We start from the raw sequence: 22,962 nt of genomic DNA, 5'->3' as shown, positions 1-22,962 counted from the left end.
AAAAAAAAGTAAAAAATCTTCTGATGTCCTCAATTTTGTGGTAATGTTCAAGTCAGATCCCAGAAACATGCTGTGTAGCTCGCCAATTTTGCAGTAGCATTTTGCTGTGTGAGGGGCTGATCTTGTCCTCTAAATGTGGGCGCTAGTACTGGTCGTCAGCTGACCTTATTTGGGTGTGCTGTCTTACTGCATTTGTCTCTGTGGTGCTCTCCCAGTTGCTGCAGTATTCTTGGACAGGGGAACATGTACAGTTGTCTCTTTTCAGACCTTGTCCAGCTTCCTGCATTCCATACCAACAGCTCGTCTATCCTGTGGATCATGGGGTGGGGAATGCCCCGGTCCCCCTGTAGTACCACACTGTTGCCTGCTTGTTCCATTGTATGAGGGCCCTCTGCTTTTCCTAGACTATAAGGGCATTTCTGGTCCTTTGTATTTAGGGACAAGAGTGGCTTTTGACAACCACTTGAGCAAAGTCTGGGTGCTCTCACTCCTGCCTCTCCCATCTCCTGTCTGCTTCCCACCTCTCAGCAGTCTACTGTGCCTGGGTGACTCTTTTCTTATTCCACTCCTGGGTTTTGTCAGTGAACCAAAATGGGCCTGTTTTTCTGCCACCGATTGCCCTGTTCCCTTTGGAGTAACATGGTGGCCCTGCCCACCTACTTGTGTTTCTCTTTTCTATGTGCAGAAGCAAGAGCACCAATTTACGTCACTTACCAGCTGCTGCTGATTTTGTTGGGTCCTCAGAGATAGTGCCCTTTTCTGGAGGCCTGAGGTGATGGTGGCACACTTGCCTGGTACTGTTGAGAATATGTTAGCAGTTTGTCCTTAAAGGCCTGGCAGCTAAAGAGGTAGTTGGCCTGGAGAGAGATCCTTTCTTGGAGAAGGCAGTATAGGCTAAAAATAGAAAATAGTATAAAAAAGGCAGTCTCTTGCATTAATTCCCATATCCAGAGTGGAGATCTGTCAAGTGTACATTAATAATGATTAATAATAACCATGCTTTATGTTAAGTTCTGCCCCCCCATTAAGAATAAATGTTTTCAGCTGGGTACAGTGATGTGCACTGTGGTCCTAGCAGCTGGGAGGCAGCAGAGGACCACTTGAGCCAGGAGTTTGCACCTGTTCTGGACAGCATAGTAGGTTGTCTCAAGAGAGAGGAAGACTAAGAGGGGAGAGAAAGAACTAAAGGTTTTAATATTGGACAACATAGTAGGATCCTGGTTTTGTGTGTGTGTGTGTGTGTGTGTGAGAGAGAGAGAGAGAGAGAGAGAGAGAGAGAGAGAGAGAGATTTTAATATACAGTATTACCCTGCACTGCAAATTTTATAACACTTAGTTTTTTGCTTTAGGTAGTTTTACTTAATATCTGGGTGTTGTAAAGTCCAACCATAGACTTTATCATAGAAAAAGGTTTTTTTTTTTTTTTTTGGTCAAAGAATTGTACCTCTCCTTAAATTTGTATTACTAATATCTTAGTTTAAATTGTTTTTTGGAACAAGGAACTCCAGTCTGTAACCATGTAATATAATTCAGTAGTGAAGATTTTAATCTGATACCATTTATTGCATTTTCTATAAGAGTTTTATGATATATTTAAATACACATTCTCTTTTTTTCTCTTCACCTTTAGGTTGAGGAATGGAGTAAAGTTTTGTAAAGTACAAAAGTTTCCCGAGGTATAGATTTCAATTATTTTCTGTGTAAAGAATTAATAAAATACAATGTAGTAATGAATTCTAGTAGGATTGAAGAATGGAGTGGTTCTATTGACAGTTTTCATGCATACTTCATTAGGATTAATTCATTTTTAAATCAGTTGTAAGTTAAAAAAAGATTAAATATCAACCCTGAGTAGTTAGAAATTTGTAACCTGATCCCAAAGATGTGAAAAATATGCAAATGGTGAAGCATGGTTCTTATTGTAAGTGTTCCTAATGGTGTACTGTGCTGAACATGGTGTTATCAGACATGGGGAGTAAAATCTGCTAGGTATAAAGGTAAAATTGGAAAACAAATAACATCGAACTTAGGAAGTACCATGTTTCACCATTTGCATATTTTTCACATCTTTGGGATCAGCTTACAAATTTCTGACTACTCAGGGTTGAGATTTAATCTTTTTTTAAAATTAATTTTATTGAGAAACAAATAGCAATGAGACAGTTTCAAAACCGATTAGTAGGACAGTTTCAATAATTAATACATTGCATATTGTTGTCTTCGTAGTGGTTATAGTACAAGATGCAGACATGATATTCTGTACAAACACTATTAGTACAAATCTTCTCATTGAATTAAGAAAAGTAGCTGTATATCTATCCTACTATTTTGTATATACAGATACAGAATGGTCCTTCATTTATATCCCTTTTTTTGGTTTAGCTTTGTCAGAGATGAGTATTCCATTACCATTTAAATATTGTAGGTGTGTGAATTCAGCAAAATAATCCAATATAGTCCAGTAGTCCGTAATAGTAGTGAGTTATTTGTAGGACTTGCAATGTCAAAAGTTGTTGGTTTGAGCCTTCCATAGCTCAGCATATTAATGTGGCTTTACTTTTTATACCTCATTTTTATATTTTTCTGCTGGGTGGTTAAGACCAAGATAAAGCAAGACCTATATAAAAGAAATGTAGCTTTTGTGTCTGACAAAGTCAGTCATATCCTCTCAGGATTTACCCTGAAATCCTGTACTGCATGCAGTTTGGAGGTCCTTTGTCAGTGTCAGCTATGTGGATGAGTCATGGCCATTGCTTGACCAATTTGCTCTCTATGAAAGCCTGAGAGAATGTTTTCTCTCGAGGGAACTCTCCTTAGGCACACTCTATATTGTCGATCACTTTCCTCTGTGGCCCCACAGTCTCCTTGGTCAGAAAATTTGGGACACAACTGAGTTACAGGATGTTATAGTACAGGTTCTCTTATGTCCTGAGTCTTCACTGACCTTGAAAGGCTAGGGCCACAATGTTGGCTGTCCTTGCAGCCCTTCTTTTCCTCTAATTTTTGGTCTGCAAACTTAGGTTGTTAACCCTCCAGAAGAGAAGCTTAATGATATTATTACCCTATAACATAGGCAGTTGGGCTTAAACTCACTATCTGTCTGAATACTAAACATCTTAGACATAACATGGAACAGGTATTTTCCATCAAGTATTGATATGTTAAACTTTAAATCCCTACAGAATGTGAAGAAAAAAAATATTAAAAATAGGAATAAACAATGGGGTTGATATTTAATCTTGACAATTCAATATGAATATATTCTCTTAGGATATAAAACTAAATAAAATTATAAATAGCATTTACTTTATTTTATAATTTCATTTTGACTGAACATCTAAAGTCCTTTCTTATAGAATTAAAATCTTAATGTATGAAGTGTCACTACTTGGATGCTTTTTAGTGTTTTGTAACATTTAGGGTTTTGGGTTTTATTTTCTTTTAGATATTATGTATCCACCTTAAAAGATTCAGACATGAGCTGATGTTTTCCACCAAAATCAGCACTCACGTTTCATTTCCCCTGGAAGGCCTGGATCTCCAGCCATTTCTTGCTAAGGATAGTCCAGCTCAGATTGTGACCTATGACCTTCTGTCAGTCATTTGTCATCATGGGACTGCAAGTAGTAAGTACAGAGGTTTGACGTTTGTTCTTAGATTTAAAAAATACTGGGCTGGTGAGATGGCTCAGTGGTCTAAAGCACCTACTTAAAACGAGCTTAGCAAAGCAAAGGGACCTCGGTTCAATCCCCCAGCACCACATGCCAGCCAGGGCCGCCCCCTGGTGGGCTGAGCTGGCCACACACACACACACACACACACACACACACACAAAATAAATAAATAAAAATTAAAAAAAAAATACTTATCTGAGGGCTGGCCAAATAGCTCAGTGAATTTAAGGTCTTGCTTAGGCAGACACAGTGGCTGGGGGCTAGCTATTAATGGCCCTGCTTAGGTAGACATAGGGACAGAGTTTGATCCTTGGCATGCTGTGTTGGCCCTGCCCTGGGGTGTAACTGGGTGTGGTGGCACACACTTGTAATCCCAGTGCTTGGGAGGCTGCAAACAGAAGGATTACTAGGAGTTCAATCTGTGTAGTGAGACCCTGTAGGCCCTATACTAAATACATAAAATAAATAAATAAATACAAAATACATATTAGAATAATTACTTAAGACTTGATTGACCAAAAAAAGAAACAAGTAACAATAGATTTTATTGCTGGTTATTAGAACATCAGATATCCAACACAATGAAATATTGTGCCTAGTAAAACACAGATTCTAATTACTGTAGTTTGACTATGTGTGTATGTATGTATAACCAATTATTGTATCTTGTCCCATAAATATATAATTATACCAGTAAAAAAATTAAAAGTATTTCAACAAATTGGCTGTTTTTTACTGTTATGATTATAAAATTATGACTCTTGATGTATTTAATCCGCTGTGCCATACACTGGGGATACACAAGTGTTCATAGTACATTCCATTATTATTATTTTTTTTGTGTGTGGAACTGAGGATTGAACTCAGGTCCTTGCGCTTGCCAGGCAAGCGCTTATTCTACTGAGCTATCTTCCCGGCCTCCTATAGTACATTCATGTGTTAGTTTGTATCACTGTAATGATTTCTTTTTCCTTAAATATAGGTGGACACTATATAGCCTATTGCCGAAACAATTTAAATAATCTGTGGTATGAATTTGATGACCAGAGTGTCACTGAAGTTTCAGAATCTACAGTACAGAACGCAGAAGCTTATGTTCTTTTCTATAGGTAATTGAAGTTACTATCTGATGGATAAACTAGCTTTAGGAACAGTAAAGGAACATCTCTTTGGGATTACTAGTGAGTGACTGCTAACACTTCCACTTACTTCGGATATGAGTAAAGAGTAGTTTACTCTTGTTAGGGTAAAATGTAACTTAAAAAGATTGTATAGAAAATTACATTTGTTCATGTAGAGAGTGAAAATATTTAATCATTTAAGGGAAAGACAAAGGGCTGTATTTTGTTTTAGAAAGATTGGTTTTAATCTTAAAAAGCAGGCAGTAACAGAATTAAGTACCAACTCTTCTAAAATAGCTAATAATGAAAATAATGCTCTAAAAATCCTTTGTATTTTTCAGTATTTTATGAAAGAAAACACTAGCTAGTGGTAGAGGAACACAGATTAAGTATTTAGTTTAACCTTCCTAAAAACATTTGAATATGTACCACGTGCCAATAGTTACATGGACACCGCTAGTTAGGACACTATATTGCTCCTAGAGGTGAATAACACATTAGAGGGGAAAAGAATAACATGTTTGAGAGGAGATACGACATATATTTCTCTTGAAATTATGAAGGCTTGAAAAGGCACACAGTATTAGTATGTACACTAAGTCTAATAAGGAAGAGGAAAAATCAACCTACTAGTTAAATGTGGTAAAGAATAATGCCGGTGAGATAGCTCAGCGGACTAAGTGCCTGCTTAGGTTGGATCCCCAGCACCACAGGCCATGCCAGCCTTGCCCCTGGACGTGCTGAGCTGACCACTGAGACCGGGCGTGGTGGTGCATGCCTGTGATCCCAGTGTTGGGGAAACTGAAAACAGGAGGATCACTATGAGGCCTAGCTGTGTACTGAGACCCTGTACCAAATACGTTTAAAAAAAAAAAAAAAAAAAAAATATGGAATTTAATGAATGGTTGTCCTTAAATAGGAAGAGCAGTGAAGAAGCACAAAAAGAGAGACGAAGGATATCAAATTTGTTGAACATAATGGAACCAAGTCTCCTTCAGTTTTATATTTCTCGACAGTGGCTGAATAAATTTAAGACCTTTGCTGAACCTGGCCCTATTTCAAATAATGACTTTCTCTGTATACATGGAGGTAAGAAATCCTGTCACTCAAAGTAATGAAAGATTTGCTGTTAATTTAGTAAATTGGGGCTGGTGAGATGGCTCAGTGGTCTAAAGCACCTACTTAGAACAAGCTTAGCAAACACAGGGACCGCGGTTCAATCCCCCAGCACCACATGCCAGCCAAACCCACCCTCTGGTGGGCTGAGCTGGACACACACACACACACACACACACACATAAATAAATAAATTTAAAAAAAAAATTTAGTAAATTAAGAAAGATCTGAGAATTTTCCTCTTCCATTTATTTCCCATTGCTGCCATCTGTCAAATTGAATGAAATTAATTCTACATCGTTTCAGAAATTCGACATGTCTTTCTAATCATGTGTATAGTATAGTGTCACTACTAGAGTGTATATTTATTGAGTACCTGTTTGCAACCCTGTGTTAGAGCATAAGTATACCAGAGACCTTATTTCTGTTTTTGGTTGTTGTAATTTTGTAAGAAGCTCAGATACATAAACAACTAATTATGGTGCAGCAAATCTTATGTTCACATAATGCCTCTTATCTGAGTCATTCCTTTGCTATGCTACTGCTTATGTCTAGTTCTAGACTGCTTTTGTCTGCATAAATAGGTGGCTCTTATTCTAAGTATGGAAATGTATTTGGGATTTAACAAGGAAGTTTCAGTTTTAGATACTCACATATCAGTCATCTTGGCATTTTGGGAGGCTAAGATGTAAGTCTGAGCTCAGACTGGGAAATTTAGCAATTTAGCAAAACCTTATTTCAAAATAAAAAGTAAAAATGAGCTAGAGATACAGCTTTGTATGAAGGTGCTATGTTCAATCTCTAGTACTGGAGGAAATAGAAGGCCTCATTTTCACTTTTATGATTTGAAGCCTTTGAGATGGGCTGTGCTGGTGTTTGTTTCTACAGTAAGAAGACCTTTGTGTAATGCTTTGATGAAACTTTGTGATTGAAGTCTCAGTATTCTCATTAATTACATGTGTAGTGAAACAACAAGGGAATAGCCTATATTTTATGTAGAAATCTAAACCTTAAAAAATATTTTTGGGCCTTGGGATTTAGCTCAGTGGTAAAGTGGACACTTAGTTTGTACAAGGCCCTGGGTTCAAACCCCTGCACCCTGAATTCTGTAGGTGAATTTCAAAGTATATATAATATTTATGTTTAGGAAACATAATTTAAAGGAATTAAAGAGTAAAGTAGACCTGTCTAAAATTTTTTCAGGTATTCCTCCACGAAAAGCTAGCTATATTGAAGACTTGGTTTTGATGCTGCCTCAGAACATTTGGGATAATCTATATAGCAGGTTTGTTTAAATGCAGCGGTGCATTATGGTGAAAAACCAGTTAAATGTTCTTGGAGGGGGATTTTATTATTTCACAGATGCTTATTGTGTTGGGTTGCTTATGCAGAACATCCCTTTCTCATTCATTTATTCTTCTGAACTGTGGGTAGGAACATATAGCTAGTATGTCCCTAGTCCACATAACTGATTTTAATTTTCATATACTGATTATTGGCCCATGAACACAAGCTATGAAATTTAACTTAAGGTACCTTATGTAAAAAACGTTGGATTGGGTGTGGTGGTGCACTCCTGTAATCCCAGAACTCAAGAAGCTGAGGCAGGAAGATCACTGTGAGTTTGAGACCAGGCTGAGCTACATAGTGAATTCAAGGCCAGCTTGAACTACATAACAAGACCCTGTCTCAAAAAGCAAGACCAAAAAACAAAAAACAACAACAATGTTGCATATACCCAACACTAAAATTTTGTATGTATACACTTTTCAAATTCAGTATTCTTACTGTTTTTTTCTTTTAGTACCAGGAACTGAGCTAACAACCTTGTTCTTGCCAGGCAAGTGCTGTGCTGCTGAACTATATCCCTGGACCAGTATTTTTTATTCTTTTAAGTTTTAAAACATTTTTAAATTTATAAAATTTGTTTTAGTTTTTTTTTTTTTGTTTTGTTTTGTTTTTGCGTTGTGGCCTCACTGTGCAGCCCAGGCTGGCCTTGAACTCCGAGCGATGCTCTTCCTCAGCCTCTCAATTGCTGGTATTGCAGATGTGGGCCACAATGTCCAACAGTTCTAAAGTTTTTTGTTTTGTTGTTGTTTTTTTTTAATTTTTATTATTTTGGCGGAACCGGGGATTGAACTCAGGCCCTTGCACTTGCCAGGGAAGCGCTTATTCCACTGAGCCATCTCCCTGGCCCCTTTTGTTTGTTTGTTTGTTTTTTTTTTTTGACCAAGTATACATACTTTACTGGGGTCATGCTTGCTATTCCATTCAGATGTTACCTTTTCTTTCTTTCTTTTTTTTTTTTTTTAATATTTATTTATTTTTACATTGTGTGTGTGTGTGTGTGTGTGTGTGTGTGTGTGGCCAGCTCAGCCCACCAGGGGGCGGGGCTGGCTGGCATGTGGTGCTGGGGGATTGAACCGAGGTCCCTGTGCTTTGTTAATCTTGTTCCAAGTAGGTGCTTTAGACCACTGAGCCATCTCTCCAGCCCAGATGTTACCTTTTCTTAAGGTATTGGCTACTGAATTTAGCTGCAGGGTATTGCTGGATTTTGGACATCATATTACTGTATAAATTTATCTTGATCCTGTTACCTGATAAGACTCATCCAGGGCCAGGGAGATGGCTCAGTGGAATAAGTGCTTCCCTGGCAAGCGCAAGGGCCTTGAGTTCAATCCCTGGTTCCGCAAAAAAGAAAAAAAGAAAAAAAAAAAGACTCATCCATGCCTGGCAGTTTTAAATTTTATTGTAAAATATTTTGCAACAGAATTTCCACACCGAGTATGTTTGCCTTAAACATCAAAGTTTATGTCTGAATGCTTCTTACATGAAAGGCAGGTTTCAGCTGATTAAAACTTAACTATGGATGTATATATATACTTTTATTTTGTATGCTACTTTTTAAAAACTGCTTTTACTTTGTTGTTGCCTTTGACATTTTATAGCAGAAGTAACTATAAGAGAGAGTTGAAATACAGATAAAGCATATTAGGTGATACATTGATAAAATTCTTTAATTTAGTAAACAGAATCAGATTCTTATATAAATATTCGAGTTTTGTATTACTTTGAAAATTTTCCTATGAGGATTTATTCTTAGTGGGGTTCAGCCATTGACTAAGAAATTAGAAACTACAGTATTTTGTAGAACATCACCTTCCTTTTGAGATTGTCATGAATTTAATTCTGAGGTTTTCGTGTTCTAGATATGGAGGGGGACCAGCTGTCAACCATCTGTACATTTGTCATACTTGCCAAATTGAGGCAGAGAAAATTGAAAAAAGAAGAAAAACTGAATTGGAAATTTTTATTCGGGTAAACAAAGTAAAGCTTTTCAAATTGTAAATGATGTAGGAGGAAGCTGAGGACTTGACAATTAGTAGAACTATATTGCATTAATGAAATAATTGAGCCGAAGCATTATAATAGTTTTTAGGTGTTCTGAGTGCCTAAGGTTATTGATTGATCCCTTCACGTAATTGACCTCAATATAATTCTAGTGGGTTAAATTCTCCCTTTGTGGTTATGTATTTTTATGAATTGGAAATAAATTTTGTTTTTTGTATTGGTGCTGACAAGAAATTTTCTTATTAAAATGGAAAATTATAGGTGTCTTTGTGAATGTTGTCTATCTAGACTGCATTCTTTTCCTGTCCTTTTGTCAAGTACATTGTCTTTTGAGAACTCTACTTTGTGGGACAGCCTGTTTCTTGGAGCACATTAAAAGGCATTCCTGGGTTGTAGATGTCAGAAAGTCTGCTTTCAGAGTGACAGGGCTGACCAGGCAGTTATTACAGGCAAGGGCCTGTATTGCTCCTGTTACCTAGATGGCAAGAAGCCTCTTGAAGGCACTGCTGTGAGTGACATAGCTCAGCTACTTAGGACAGCTCTTTGGGCTGCCGGAGAGGGGGTGCACTTGCTGACAGTCCTGGTGGACAGCACTGGGGAGTGATGCTGCTCAGGAGAAATCGAGGATGCTGCTAGGAAAGGCAGTGGAGAGGATGCTAAGCAGACCAAATTGTCATGTTCCGTGTATTCTTTAGTATGTGTGCATTGCTAGTGTATAAACCACACCTGCTTTTCTTTATTGATTTAGTTTTGTTTTGAGGCCTAAAAAGATCCTATGTTAGATTTACTTCATTAATTTTACTTGGACCTCATTTGCTTCCTAAATCCATAGAACAGTTGTTAGTAAAGAATATTAAAAATGCAATGTATTCTTGAGGCCAGGGATGTATCTCAGTGGCAGAGTGCTTGCCTAGTGTGCATGAGGCTTTGGGCTCGGCCCCTAGTGCTGCCTCTTCCTCAAAACAGCCGGTTCATAGGGCTTATAGAATGCTGAAATAATTGCCATACCCATCAGAATTTAGAAGAGGCCAATCTAAGTATTTGAATGGAATCAGAATGCAAGATTTTACTGCATTCATGTTTTTTACTCTGTGAGCAGTGACTTTCACAGACACTGAAAAGATGAAGTACAAAAAAGTGAGAAAGGGGGGCCGGGGAGGTAGCTAGTGGAATAAGTGCTTCCCTGGCAAGCGCAAGGGCCTTAGTTCAATCCTCGGTTCTGAAGAAAAAAAAAAAAAAAAAAGTGAGGAAGATCTCGGGTGACTTTTAAGAAGTGTTGATGTTTCATGGGCTGCCACACTGGGATAGGAATGAGATCCCCAAGAATGGGGACCCAGGGCCTACACATCATAGAAGGAGCTTCTGTCCAGGTGTGGCGGTGCATGCATCTGATTCCAGCAATTGGGAAGCTGAGGCAGGAGGATGAATGCAAGTTTGTGGCCAGCCTGAACTCCAATAGTGAATTTAAGGCTAGCTCAGAAAGAGGCAGGCTGGGGTAGGGTAGAAAGCGGCTGGGTAGATGGCTCAGTGGCGTAAGTGCCTACCTGGCAAGGGCAAGGTCCTGAGTTTGATCCCTGGTACCAACAACAACAAAAACTTTCGAAAGAGTGAGCTTCTGTATTGTTGCATGAGACCAATCAAGGGTGCTAGTGCTGGGACAGGATGAGACCAGCCGCAGGGGCAAAGCAGGATGATTATGTAGTGGAGCCTGTAAATGGACTACTGAGTGCCAGGTCTCAGGTGTCAGTGTGGGAAGGGAGAAAATGAAAATTTGCCATAACGGAGTCAGAGTTGTGAATTCTTTGTAAATTTATGATGATTGGCAGAGACGTTTAAATATATGGATGTATGTGTACACAGAACCATATAATGTTCCTTAATTCTCACTGAAAGCGCTTCAGAACAGTGCTCACTCAGTAGGAAATAGTACAGCTAAATTTCAGGTCTTGGCTTCTAAAACTCTCCACTCGAAGAACTCAACCCTTACTGGAGAAATGGCTGATTCCAGAGCTAGGCAGGAAAACATGATGAGACTGGAACATTTTATTGTGCCAGGAATTGAAGAAGTTCTTGAAGAATGATGAAAACATGTCAAAAATACGTACACAGCAGCCTGATGGTGCCTGCTGGCCACAGTTGAAATAATATGAACTTTATAGTAATTTATAACTCTTTGACTAGAACATGCTGTACTGCTATAAATAAACAAGACTATATGGAAAGGCTGAGGAAGAGAGTAGCTATCATTTCAACTTATCTTCCACAAAACATTAATTACAAAAGGAAGGCTTTCAGCTGGGGATGCTGGTACTGACTTACTGAAGTGACATAGGGAAACATCATTGGCAAGTGAAAATCATGGTCTAGGAGGGGAGACAGTGAGCATGTGGCAATGCTTCTTTGGTGTACAGATAAATAGTGTACATCATGAACGTCAGACAAGCCTGTCCTTTTAAAAAATGACATGTTTCTAGGAAAGGAATATCTTCACAGCTAAAAAATAAAATGGCATAAAACCCACAGAAATGGTTTCAGCTGCCTATCTTTGGAACTCAGAATGTTAAGAAATCTGCCGAGTTGCTGCTGCTGTGAGGTGCCACGTGGGTTATTTAGCGGCTGCTTAGAAGGCACGAGCTGCAGCTCTTGGTTGTCCACGTTGCTGATAGAATCCGATTTGTGGGAGGATGCTCGAAGGTAATGGCAGCCCCACTGGAACTATCTGCACATGCGTCCACACCTGCTCACTGCTGCCACAGAGGAAGGAGGCTTTCTCGTGCCTTCATGAATCACAGATGTCACACTGGCAGTAGCCGATCTGGAGCGCTCTGGCAAGGGGTCCTGACGGAAGAGAGCGTAAGCGTGACTGGAAGTGCTGCTCATTAGCACACAGTGCGGTACGGTTTGCTTCTGTCACCCACATCCATTCACTGGTCCAGACAACAACAGCACGAAGATCTTGCTGCTGCCTCTCATGCAACGCACTCATCTGCAAATACATGTTGCATTTACCTTTTCCCTAAATATGGGGAGACTGAAAGTCCCCCAATTTTAAATCATCGTCGTTCATCCTTTTGTTCAGTGTAGTTACGATGTTTCTTTTCTAATCTGTGATCTACAGAATACTAAGGTTTGAGATGGAGCTCAGTCGTAGAGTATTTGCCTGCCATGCATGTGGCCCAGTTCAATCCTGAGCACCACAAAACCCCAAACAAAACCTATATTAATCACCACCATTATTCCTAATAGTGGGCTGAAAGAAAAAAGAAACTGGTAATTGTTTACATGGAACAAGCAAGAAATATGTGTCTGTAAGCTCATCACTACCCATTCCATACTCCCTATGTTCTCAGACAGCACCTCAGCTGACTGTGCTATGATTACCTGGAAAAGCAACTCAGCCCTTCATTCCTGGAGGGCCTAAACCCTTGTAGTTTTATATCTATTAGAATTCTGTAGTCTGTTAACTTTTAACCTGTGGGTAAATAGTGCCTTAATGGGTAGAATGGTGGTTCCCAAAAAGATACTTCCATGCCCTAGGTTCTGTGAACTGACGTTATTGATGGATGGGACCTTATCTGAAAAGAGGTCTTTGCATATATAAAGCTTTTAAGATGAAATCATCCTGAATTACCTGTGAGCCCTAAGCCCAGTATATGATCCTTTAAAGAGACTGATAGTAGGGGAAAGATAACACAGAGAAGAAAGTGAAAGCCATGTGAAGACAGGCATGGACCGGAGTGGCGCAGGTCAGTGTAGAAGTGTGAAGATGTGAAAGGTGGAATCTCCCGCTCTAGAGTCTCTGCAGGGAATACGGTCCTGCTAACACTTTGATTTTCCATTTCCAGTCTTCAAAATTATGAGAATAAATAGTCCTTTGCAGCCACCAAGCTTGTGAAGGCAGTTTGTTATGGCAGCCTTCTGAAACTAACACAGTGGGTATAATCTCTTGTTTTCTTTTTGCTTTTACTGTATAGCAGCCATCTGGCTCATCCTTTATTCTGGAACACACTCTAGCAAATAATAGTATAACCGACCCCTACTCGCCAACCCCGTGGTCTCAACATGAGAAACCCACAGCAGCCAGGGGGTTGTCTCAAGTTTCCAATCCAGTAAGGTTTCTTTTCTTTTTTTTTAAATCTTTTTTTTTTTTGCTTTAACTTTATTTATTTTGTTAATTTTTAAAATTTTTTAATAGATTACAAATTGAAAATGAATTATTTAAAAACATAACTGTCCAGTAAGGTTTCTATTGTGTCACTTTGGGAACCAAATCTTCCAAACTAGAGCAGGCCAAAATTGGGGATATCAGAAGCAAAGCTTTTGGGTCAACAGGTGGTAGTACAGGAGCTCTCTCACTTTCTTTAGCTGGTTCCTAACCTCAGGTATTCTAGCTATAGGAAAGATCACATATATTGATTTCTAATTTGGACTATGTACCTCATTGTTTAGGACAGTACCAGAACCACCTGTTTCTACCAGGTAAAAACATCGAGTCTTTGATAGGCCAGTAGTTTTGGGGTATTAGCATATGATAAAATAAAAATTCTTATTGATATGAACTTAATTCTTTTGTATAAAAATCATAATTAGAAGCAATGTATATAGAGTATTATGGCAATGAATAAGAATTTGAGTAAGTCCTAGAATTAGTGTAGGTTACTGTTGTCAGCTTTTGCAAAGAAATAGGTTTAATACAGAACATATAATTTGTAAGATTATTTTATAATACTCAAGAAATGAAATACAGAAGAGTGTAAGAGATCTGTCCACGCACTGTAGACCCAAAGAATCCAGCTGAGGGCCTGGATCCCATGACACTGTCCTGTCCAGCTGGAGACTTGGAGCCCATGGCACTGTCTTTCACAAGTCCAGCTGGAGGCCTGGAGCCCATGACAATGTCTCATGCAAGACTGCATCAAGGATCTGTACTCGGAAGGCCCAAAAGTCAGTGATGGAAGCTAGAAAGTCTGTGCCAGTCGGATGAAGGGGATGAAGGCTATGCACTGGAGCCAGGAAGCAGTGCTCAAGGTGAGGACCAGATCTCCTCTGGAAAAAACTGCAGCCATCCTGTGACAGTGGGAACCCAAGCCCCTCTAACGATATCAGCTGAGTTCATATCAAGAAAACTAGTGGGATAAGCTTCTCCAGGAGAATCAATATACTCTTATCTTGCCTTCCTAGTCTTCTTTCATGCTGCTGGCAGCAGTCCTCAGGTGGGCCTTACGTACCCAGTACCATGCTGATTCCATTCAGTTGAGTGTAGCAGTTGACCATTAATTAGTTAAACCACCACAGTTACAAAGGTAGGTAGTTGCCCAAATCCTGAGTTGTCTGTCATCAAAGTACTTACGCCTACCCAAACTACATAAAAAAATCGTATTAGTAAGTAGGCAAATGTTTTAATTGAATAAGTAGATGATTTGAATAGTTATTACTCCTGAGAAGGTATGACTAATAGGTACATGGCAAAATACAGTTTCAGGCAGGAGGGGATTCTGAAGTGAATATTGATAGTGGTAATGCAAAATGGTACATATTAAACTATTTGGTAATTTCTTATAGATTTAACATTTAGTGTATGACCCAGCATTTCCACTTCTAGGTATGTACTCAGAAAAATGACAATATATGTTCTTAAAAGACCTGTAAGCAAAAGTTTATAGTATTACACTTAAATTGCCCCAAATTACAAACAATTAAAATGTCCATCAGCTAGCAAATGTATAAACAAAATGTGTTATATTCATGTGGCAATCAAAGGATTACAAATTATGCATGAAACAACATAACTGAATCTCAGAAACGTGCCAAGGAAAAGGCAGACATAAAGGTTGTAATGTCTAATTTTACTTCTATGAAAAAAAATTTGTTCTGGTGGTTCTGGGACTTGAACTCAGCCCTGTACATGCTAATTGGGTGCTTGGACACTGAGGTCCACCCTTAAGCCCACTTAGAAAAATATTTTTTTGGTAAGAGGAATTGAACTCAGGACCTGTTTGCCAGGCAGTGCTATGCTGAGCTACATCCCGAGCCCAAGAGAGAAAGATCAGTGAGATAAAGCAGATCATTGATTATAAACTAGAACAGAGTAGCATTTGGAGGTACTGGAAATTATGTAAATGGGTTGTGCAAGTAAAGTCACTGAAGATCCCTGCACTCTCCAGGAATCGTCAGCGGCTTATACCTAAATAAAGCTCTTCTTTAAAAATTTGTTTTGCTGGTGCTGGGGATGGAACCCAGGCCTTGGCAGATGCTAGGCCACTACGACTGAGCTGTATCCTCAGGCCTAAACTTGCATTTTACTTTTTTAAAATGCAATTCAAATTTCAGCACTCAGGAGACTGAGATAGAGGAAAATTGCTGCGAGCCTGAGGCCAGCCTTGTACGGAGATCCTGTCTCAAAAAACAAAAGCAATTCTGAAGAATGCATGAATGAATACATACAAATAAAACATGCAGATCTGGTTGAGGGTATAGCTTAGTGGTAGAGCACTTCTCTAGCATTGATGAAACTCTGGGCTTGGTTCCCAGCACCACTAAAGTAAAAAAAAAAGTAAAATGCAACTGTATGATTACTCCATTATTGTTTTAATAAAGCAAGTATATCAGTATAAAAAATAGTGCTGCAGCACAAACATAAGTATACGTGATGAAGCTAAGTGGAGCTTGGTTAAAAGCTGGAAAAGCAGATGGGGTCGCATTGAAGAAGCCATCCAGAGGCCACATCAGGAGCACAGGGTTCAGGATCGGAAGAGTCAGATACCATGAAGACCTCCGTTCCTCTCCGCCAGGAGAGCAAATATGAAGATGTTCATCTGGAGAGAGGAGTGAATGTGGGCGCAGAAATGTGAGCGATTCTCAGGAAGCCAAGTAAAGATAAGCGAAGTAAATCCTGTGGGGACTTGGATTGAATGGCAGAATAAGTACTGATGGAGAGCAGATTGTTGTGCTGAAAGATTTAGTAGAAGGATTTCCAAGATCAAGTACCAAAGGCTAAGTGGGACAGATGGGAAGCAGGAAGGAAAGTTTCGACACATTGGATAGTTGCAGAATCCAGTATTTTTCTAATATTTATTTCAAGAGCAAATAGAAGGGAAGAACTATGTTTAGAGCAACAGTTTAGCTGAGGAAATTTACCAGAATTGGGAAAAAAAAATAATGTCCTTAATGGGGTGATTGTGTTTGTTTATTTTTGGTACTGGGAATTGAACTTAGGACCTTGGTGTTTGCCAGGCAGGTGCTTATGCTGCTGAGCTATTATCTCCGGCTCAGGGATTGTGTTGAACTAAATTTAAAAGCACCCATGTAGGCCAGATAGCTCAGTGGACTTAAAGCACCTGCTTAGGCAGAGCACAGCAACCAGGGTCGGATCCTGGCCTGCCCCCCGCCCCTGGGGGGAGGTGTGCTGAGGCAGCGATTGAGACTGGGTGTAGTGGCGTGCACCTATAATCCCAGCACTTGAGAGGCTGAAAACAGGAGAATCACTTGAGTCTGATCTATGCAGTGAGACCCTGTAGACCCTGTACTAAGATACAAAAAAAAAAAAAAGCACCCACCTAGACACAGATAAAGTCCTGAAAATGTCTAACCTGATAATGGTATGAATTTAATAGGTTTTAAAACACAGTATCTGGCAGAATCAGTCCCACGCCACCTTTCAGAAATCTCCCTTCTCTCAAGGTGTACCTCTCAGCAAGCACTGAGGGTCTGAGGTCTTGATACAGGCCTGCCTGCTTTCCTCAAGACACCAGTGGCAGAGCAGTCATAATATTTTTCACTCCATTTCATTTTCCTATTCAAGCATTTACTTTCCCTAGAAAGATCCTTGACCTCCAATTCAGTGTTACATATTAAAAGTTCAGGAGCCATTGGGAAGGAACAATACTGACCAGGGGACAGGAGAAGACAGTGCAAGGGGAGAGGTTGCCATTTTATTTATTTATTTTTTGGCGGAACCGGGGATTGAACTCAGATCCTTGCATTTGCCAGTCAAGCGCTTATCCTACTAAGCCATCTCCCCAGCCCCAAGGTTGCCATTTTAAACTGAATAGTTAAGACAGTCCTTATTGATGTGGCATTTAAGCAAAGACTTGGAGGGGAGAGATAATTTAGATAATTGTAGAAAAGGACTTAGTACAAATAAAATAGCTTTGAAAAGCAGAAATGTGTCTATTTAGTTCTGGGAATAAAATGAGGAAGAAAACATTAGAAGATAAAGTCAGACCATAGAGGTATCTCTGATCATTTACAGAGATCTCTGTAGGGACAGTTGTAGGCTCTTGATTAGATTTAACTACTGCACTTGGTTATCTTTGTTCAGGGTTAGTATAAGCCATGGGTAGTTGCCAATGATGGAATGTTTTCAAGAGTCTTAACTACTTCAGTTAGGTAAATTCCAAGTACCTTTTGTTTCTCTGAGGTTCTGCTGTCTTTTTACTTTTAAATGTTTTCTTACTTATTATTATTTGTTTGCTATCTCTATACAAGTGCTTCTGTCAGTAGAGTTTCTTTAGTTGGCAGCAGAAGTCAGACTGGGTAATGTAAGCAAAGATGAAATTGATTGAAAACACATTTAATACCAGACCTCCAGAAGTTTGAAAATCAAAGTACCCCGAGTAAAGAGAAATCGACATTGGAATGATTCCATTTTAACCATTAGGCCAGTCTTTGAAGAGTTCCAGTTTTAGTAGCATTGTACCTAGTTGGGATTGCATACCCTCTCCTTAGGCCTTGGGCTGGAGGAAGGGCACGGAACAGTGCCAGAGTTTGTCCTGACACTGAGGAGCGTGTACTTGCACGTGTGGGAATGCACCCTGGGAAGTGACACTTGTAAGAGTAATTGTGGGCTAGTGTTGATAGTAACAGATAGTCTGCATCTTCATTGAAGTAAGATATATCTAGATACTGGATATAGAATGTATAGATTTAGTGTTTTTCTAAATGCATGGAGTAGTTACTGTTTTGAAGACTGCCTTGACCTTCACTTATCCAGTCTTTTTTAAAAATATTCTTTTGTATGTGCTTGTTAAATACGTCTAGCTGCTTTTGTTTTGTTCTCTCTCTCTCTCTCTCTCTCTCTCTCTCTCTCTCTCTCTCTCTCTGTCTCTGTCTCTGTCTCTCTCTCTGTCTCTCCCCTTTCACTCTCTTCTGTCTCCTTCCTTTCTCCCCCCAGGGTCTTGCTATGTAGTTGAGGCTGACCTGGAACTCATTGTGTAGCCCAGGCTGGCCTCAAACTTGTGGCAGTATTCTTGCCTCTGCCTCTCTAGTACTGAGATAACAGGTGTGTGCCACCAAGCCTGCCTTGTTTTGTTTTTGAGTCAAAGTCTTCTTGTGTATTTTAGGCTGACCTCAAGTTTTGATTCTTTTTTTTTTTTTTAAATGTATTTGGTACAGGGTCCCACTATGCAGCTTGGACTCATAGTGATCCTCATGTCTCAGCCTCCCCAGCATTGGGATCACAGGCATGCAGCACCATGCCCGGCCTCAGTGGACATCTCAGCTTGCTCAGGGGTGGGGCTGGTGTGGCATGTGGTGCCGGTGATTGAACTCTGGTCCCTGTGCTTGCCTAAGCAGGTGCTTAGTCCACTGAGCTATCTTACTGGCCCTTTTACTTGGATGCTTTTGCCTCTGCTTCCTCTGAGTGCTGTGATTAGAGCTGTGCATCATTACACCTAGCTTGTGCTTGTTAAATTTTAAGACGTAAGTTAGAATTGTTTAATAGCTGCTACCACATGTACTTAACTAAGATTATTTAGCTAACAGCATTGTACATTCTATCTATCATAGTACCACATTCTGTGTGTATGAGACGTAACCAGATGCTTAGCCAGATATGGTGATACATGTCTGTAATCCCAGCGCTGGGAAGGCTGAGGCAAGAGGATTGCTTTGAGTTCAAGGCCAGTGTGTAATGAGATCCTGTCTTGAAAAATCAAACCCAAGCGGAAACAAAAGAACCCAAATGGTTAACTAAAGTGATAATATTGTTTTGCTACAAAATAAGTTCGAGATGTTAGGTAACTGATTTTTCCTCCTTGTAGCTCAACAGAGCATTCCAAGAGGAGGACTCTCCAGCTACTTTTTATTGCATCAGCATGCAGTGGTTTAGAGAATGGGAAAGTTTTGTGAAGGGGAAAGATGGAGGTGAGTGGTTAACTGAAAAAATTGCAAGTTTTTTTATTCATTTCACAAATATTTCTGGAGTGTCTGTGCACGTAGGATTATACCAGTAAACAAAGGAAAAAGATGTCTGATCCCAGAGATTCTAATCTAATTTTTTTCTAATCTAATTTATATTCTTGTTGTTTTTAATTTTTTGTAAGACTGTTTTATTAATTAGATCATATTCATAGTGGGAATAAAGGAACTGAATAAAATTAGTCTGTAATCTAAATACTGAAAAATTTAAAATATATACATCAGTAAGAGAGTAATTAAATTATGGTTTTTCCAGTATAAGGGAATACTTGTGGACTTGTAAAATAATTTATGTGGTAATATTTAATAAATAAAAAAATATTTAATAAATAATATGAAAATTAGATATATTTGCTACATGAAAAAAGGTTGCAATGCCATATGTATAATTTAAAGTCTTAATTTTTAAAGAAGTCAAACAATATGCAAAAGCAAAAAGACTACATAGATATTAAAATTTTGCATAGCCTTCTGTAATGGGAATATAGATTCTTTATTACAGGTGTGCACCACGCTTGGCTACTTTACAACTTTTGATGAAGTGAACCTGTGCTGCACTTTTGTATTCAAGGGAAAAACAAAGCCTTTGTTAATTAAAAAAGGGTGTATTAATGTTTTAAAATTCCTGTTATTTTTAATGTACTTTAATGACAATCTGAAACATTAAAAATTATATAATTTGTTTTTTGAATAACAAAGTATTCTTTTATAGCATTAAAGGTACATATTGATTTGCAATGCCTAAATGAATAACTTGAGAAAATCATTTCTATTTCACTTGGAATGGGACTCAGGAAGTCTTTTACTTTCTTTCCTGGCTCTGTTTTGGGACGTTTAAGACCCAAAAAGGAAGAAATGTTAGAGAAGACACTAAGAATACATTGCAGCAATGATGGCAAACCTATGGCATACAGGCTATTGCAAGCTGTTTGTTAGCACTGAAAGCTCTAGAAGGTTCGGGATCACTGTGTTGCCGGGCTAGGGGTGTAGCTCAGAGTTGAGAGCCTGCTTAGCATGCATAAGGCCATGAGTTTGTTCTGAAGCACTGCAAAGAAAAGAGAAAGGGAATAGGCCATAATAATTTGGTTGATAATTTGGTTACAGCTCTCAGTTATTTCAGGCACAAAATTATATAGTTCTTCGGTGCATTTACTTGAAAAGTTAATTCTTTTTTCCTTTCAACTCAGATCCTCCAGGTCCTATTGACAACACTAAAATTGCAGTCACTAAATGTGGTAATGTGCTGCTCAGGCAAGGTAAGGTTGCCTAGTATTGAAGCCTGTACTCACTACTCACTAGTGATTTCTCGCTGTTAGGAACCTATAAGCACTAGCTATGTCAGTACTTTCTTACCAGCTCAAGCATGTAATTTGGATGGGGATGTAGCTCGTTGGTAGAGGGCTTGTCTAGAACATACAGTACCCTAGTTCCAGTCCTTAGGGATGGCAAAGGAAGGAAAGAGAGAAAGACAGAAAGGGAGAGAGAAATTCATGCTTGAATTATGCCTAATAGTGGAACATAGCTAGTGTTTTTTTAATCTGAGGAAACGCTTTAAGGCTGTTGCTAGGAGCTAGGGGAAAAAAAAATCTCAACTTTTAAAGTCTGAAGCAGAAAGATCACTATGACTTCCAGGCCAGGCTGGGCTACACAGTGAGTTCATGTTTAGCCAGGACTACACAGTGAAACCCTGTCTCAAAAAGTAAAACAGAACTGTTTAAGAAAGACCATTCATGGCAGCCTACAACGTTACTAGCTGGTAATCTACAGTTTTCATTAGCTCTCAAATGTTGCTAGAGAATTTGTGCTAGTGGGTTCATTATAAAGCTTGTGTACTTTGAATATGTAGGTTCATAAGCATTGCTTTTTCTATATACACATAATTTTAGGAGCAGATTCTGGTCAAATTTCTGAAGAAACATGGAATTTTCTCCAGTCTATATATGGTGGAGGGCCAGAAGTTATCCTACGACCTCCAGTTGTTCATGTTGATCCTGATATACTACAAGCAGAAGAAAAAATTGAAGTAGAAACTCGGTCTTTATAGTTTTGAGGCTGTATAGAATTCTAAAGAGAAATCATTTTCACTTCCTTTGACAAATACCCGTGCAACAACATTCCTTAAAGCATGTTTATTTTCTTGATTTTTCATCTTTTATCACATTTATTACTTCTTACTGGGCATTATGGAAGAATATGTTAAAATATGTAATATATGAGAATTTGGTATATTTAATGCTAAATAGCTTATCATAAAGTCTTTGGGTGTAATATTTTTGAAGGAAAAGGGACAGTTATCATCAATTGGTAATCAATAGGTTATCTCTGATCTTTTACTATGTGCAGATCCATAATATCCTTTGTAGTATTTATTGTACATACTTTTGCTTTCAAAAACCTTTTTTGTTACCCTAACCCACCATAACTAATCAATCTTTTCAGTTCTCCAGAAACCTAATTTAATTGTATAGCTTTGACATGGCTTAGTGTAACAAGGAGCCTATTTTAAATTCAGAGTAGTAGTCAGAGAATTGTTAATTTCCTAAAGCTCAGGAAACATTAGTGTGTCACTTCTTTTGCACTGCAGCATATAAAATAGCATATTAAAATTTACAACATGTCTTTTTTGAATGTATCATGGATGTATTTAGATTGTGTGGAATTTGTTAGCAGATATCAGTAACTTATTGCTGCTTATATGATAAAATGTTAAATTCCTATAATCCTGAATAGTATTGATTAATGTCAGTAAATAAAAAATCCTATAGCTTTAGGCCACTTTTCATTTGAGAGCATGAAGTGTGGAACCTGTCAATGAGACTGTTGATAAAGCTGAAGCCACTTGCAAACTGATTTTTTTTTTTTTTGCAAACTGATTTTTTAATGAGAAATGCATAAAGTCTTTTTGAATAATACAGTATGCACCACTATTTGCTTGATTATGTAATGTCAAAAATTTATATTCCAAGTACAAAAACATACTGGATTACATTGAGGATGTTGAATAACATTCTTGATGGCTTTGTCTTAGTTTGGAGCAGCGGCTACCATCTAAAATGATATTAAAAATAGTTCAATAAAATGGTTTTAAAATGTATAACTTGAATCCTGAATTTATTTGACAACCTAAAGGTGGAAGGCATAGTTTGTTAATATTGGTGTTTATTTCTTGCTAAGAAGTATGCAAATAAGTCTTAGATATAGTAAAGTTTTGATGTTTAGTAAGTTTATTAATTGGCCCTTAAGATCTAATTGATGTAGTTTGTAGAGATAGATGTCATGGCACACAGCTGTAATAATTCCTGCACTAGAAGGCTGAGGTAGGAGGACTAGTATAAGTTTGAACCTTGCCTGCGCTCTACAGTGAGTTCAAGGCCAACCAGAACTGTATAGAGAGATCCTGTCTCAAAACAAAAAAATTAGTGTTTAGTATTTTCTTAGGTATACTGTGACTCTCCTCAAGGATAATGCTTTTTTAACTGATAAAACAAAATTACAGGGGCCGG

The 22,962-nt window shown here is 38.5% G+C and overlaps 1 protein-coding gene across 3 annotated transcripts in view; it reads left to right on the top strand.

The window, feature by feature from the left end:
- Nucleotides 1-22,553, top strand: part of Usp33 (ubiquitin specific peptidase 33) — a 69,688-nt gene extending 47,135 nt beyond the window's left edge. For all 3 annotated transcript variants that reach the window (XM_023703271.1, XM_023703269.1, XM_023703270.1), the window contains exons 16-24: nucleotides 1,631-1,676; nucleotides 3,446-3,626; nucleotides 4,657-4,783; nucleotides 5,715-5,884; nucleotides 7,115-7,196; nucleotides 9,121-9,229; nucleotides 19,303-19,405; nucleotides 20,647-20,715; nucleotides 21,346-22,553. In XM_023703271.1, the coding sequence (XP_023559039.1) occupies nucleotides 1,631-1,676; nucleotides 3,446-3,626; nucleotides 4,657-4,783; nucleotides 5,715-5,884; nucleotides 7,115-7,196; nucleotides 9,121-9,229; nucleotides 19,303-19,405; nucleotides 20,647-20,715; nucleotides 21,346-21,503 (1,045 nt within the window). In that variant the 3' untranslated portion in view covers nucleotides 21,504-22,553. The remainder of the gene's footprint in view (nucleotides 1-1,630; nucleotides 1,677-3,445; nucleotides 3,627-4,656; nucleotides 4,784-5,714; nucleotides 5,885-7,114; nucleotides 7,197-9,120; nucleotides 9,230-19,302; nucleotides 19,406-20,646; nucleotides 20,716-21,345) is intronic.
- The last annotated feature ends 409 nt before the right edge of the window (nucleotides 22,554-22,962 follow it).

Source organism: Octodon degus, unplaced genomic scaffold, assembly GCF_000260255.1.
Source record: "Octodon degus isolate 3935 unplaced genomic scaffold, OctDeg1.0 scaffold00167, whole genome shotgun sequence".
Lineage (NCBI taxonomy): Eukaryota > Metazoa > Chordata > Mammalia > Rodentia > Octodontidae > Octodon > Octodon degus.
The sequence above is the reverse complement of the archived record's forward strand: the minus strand, read 5'-3'. Positions and strand labels throughout refer to the sequence as shown.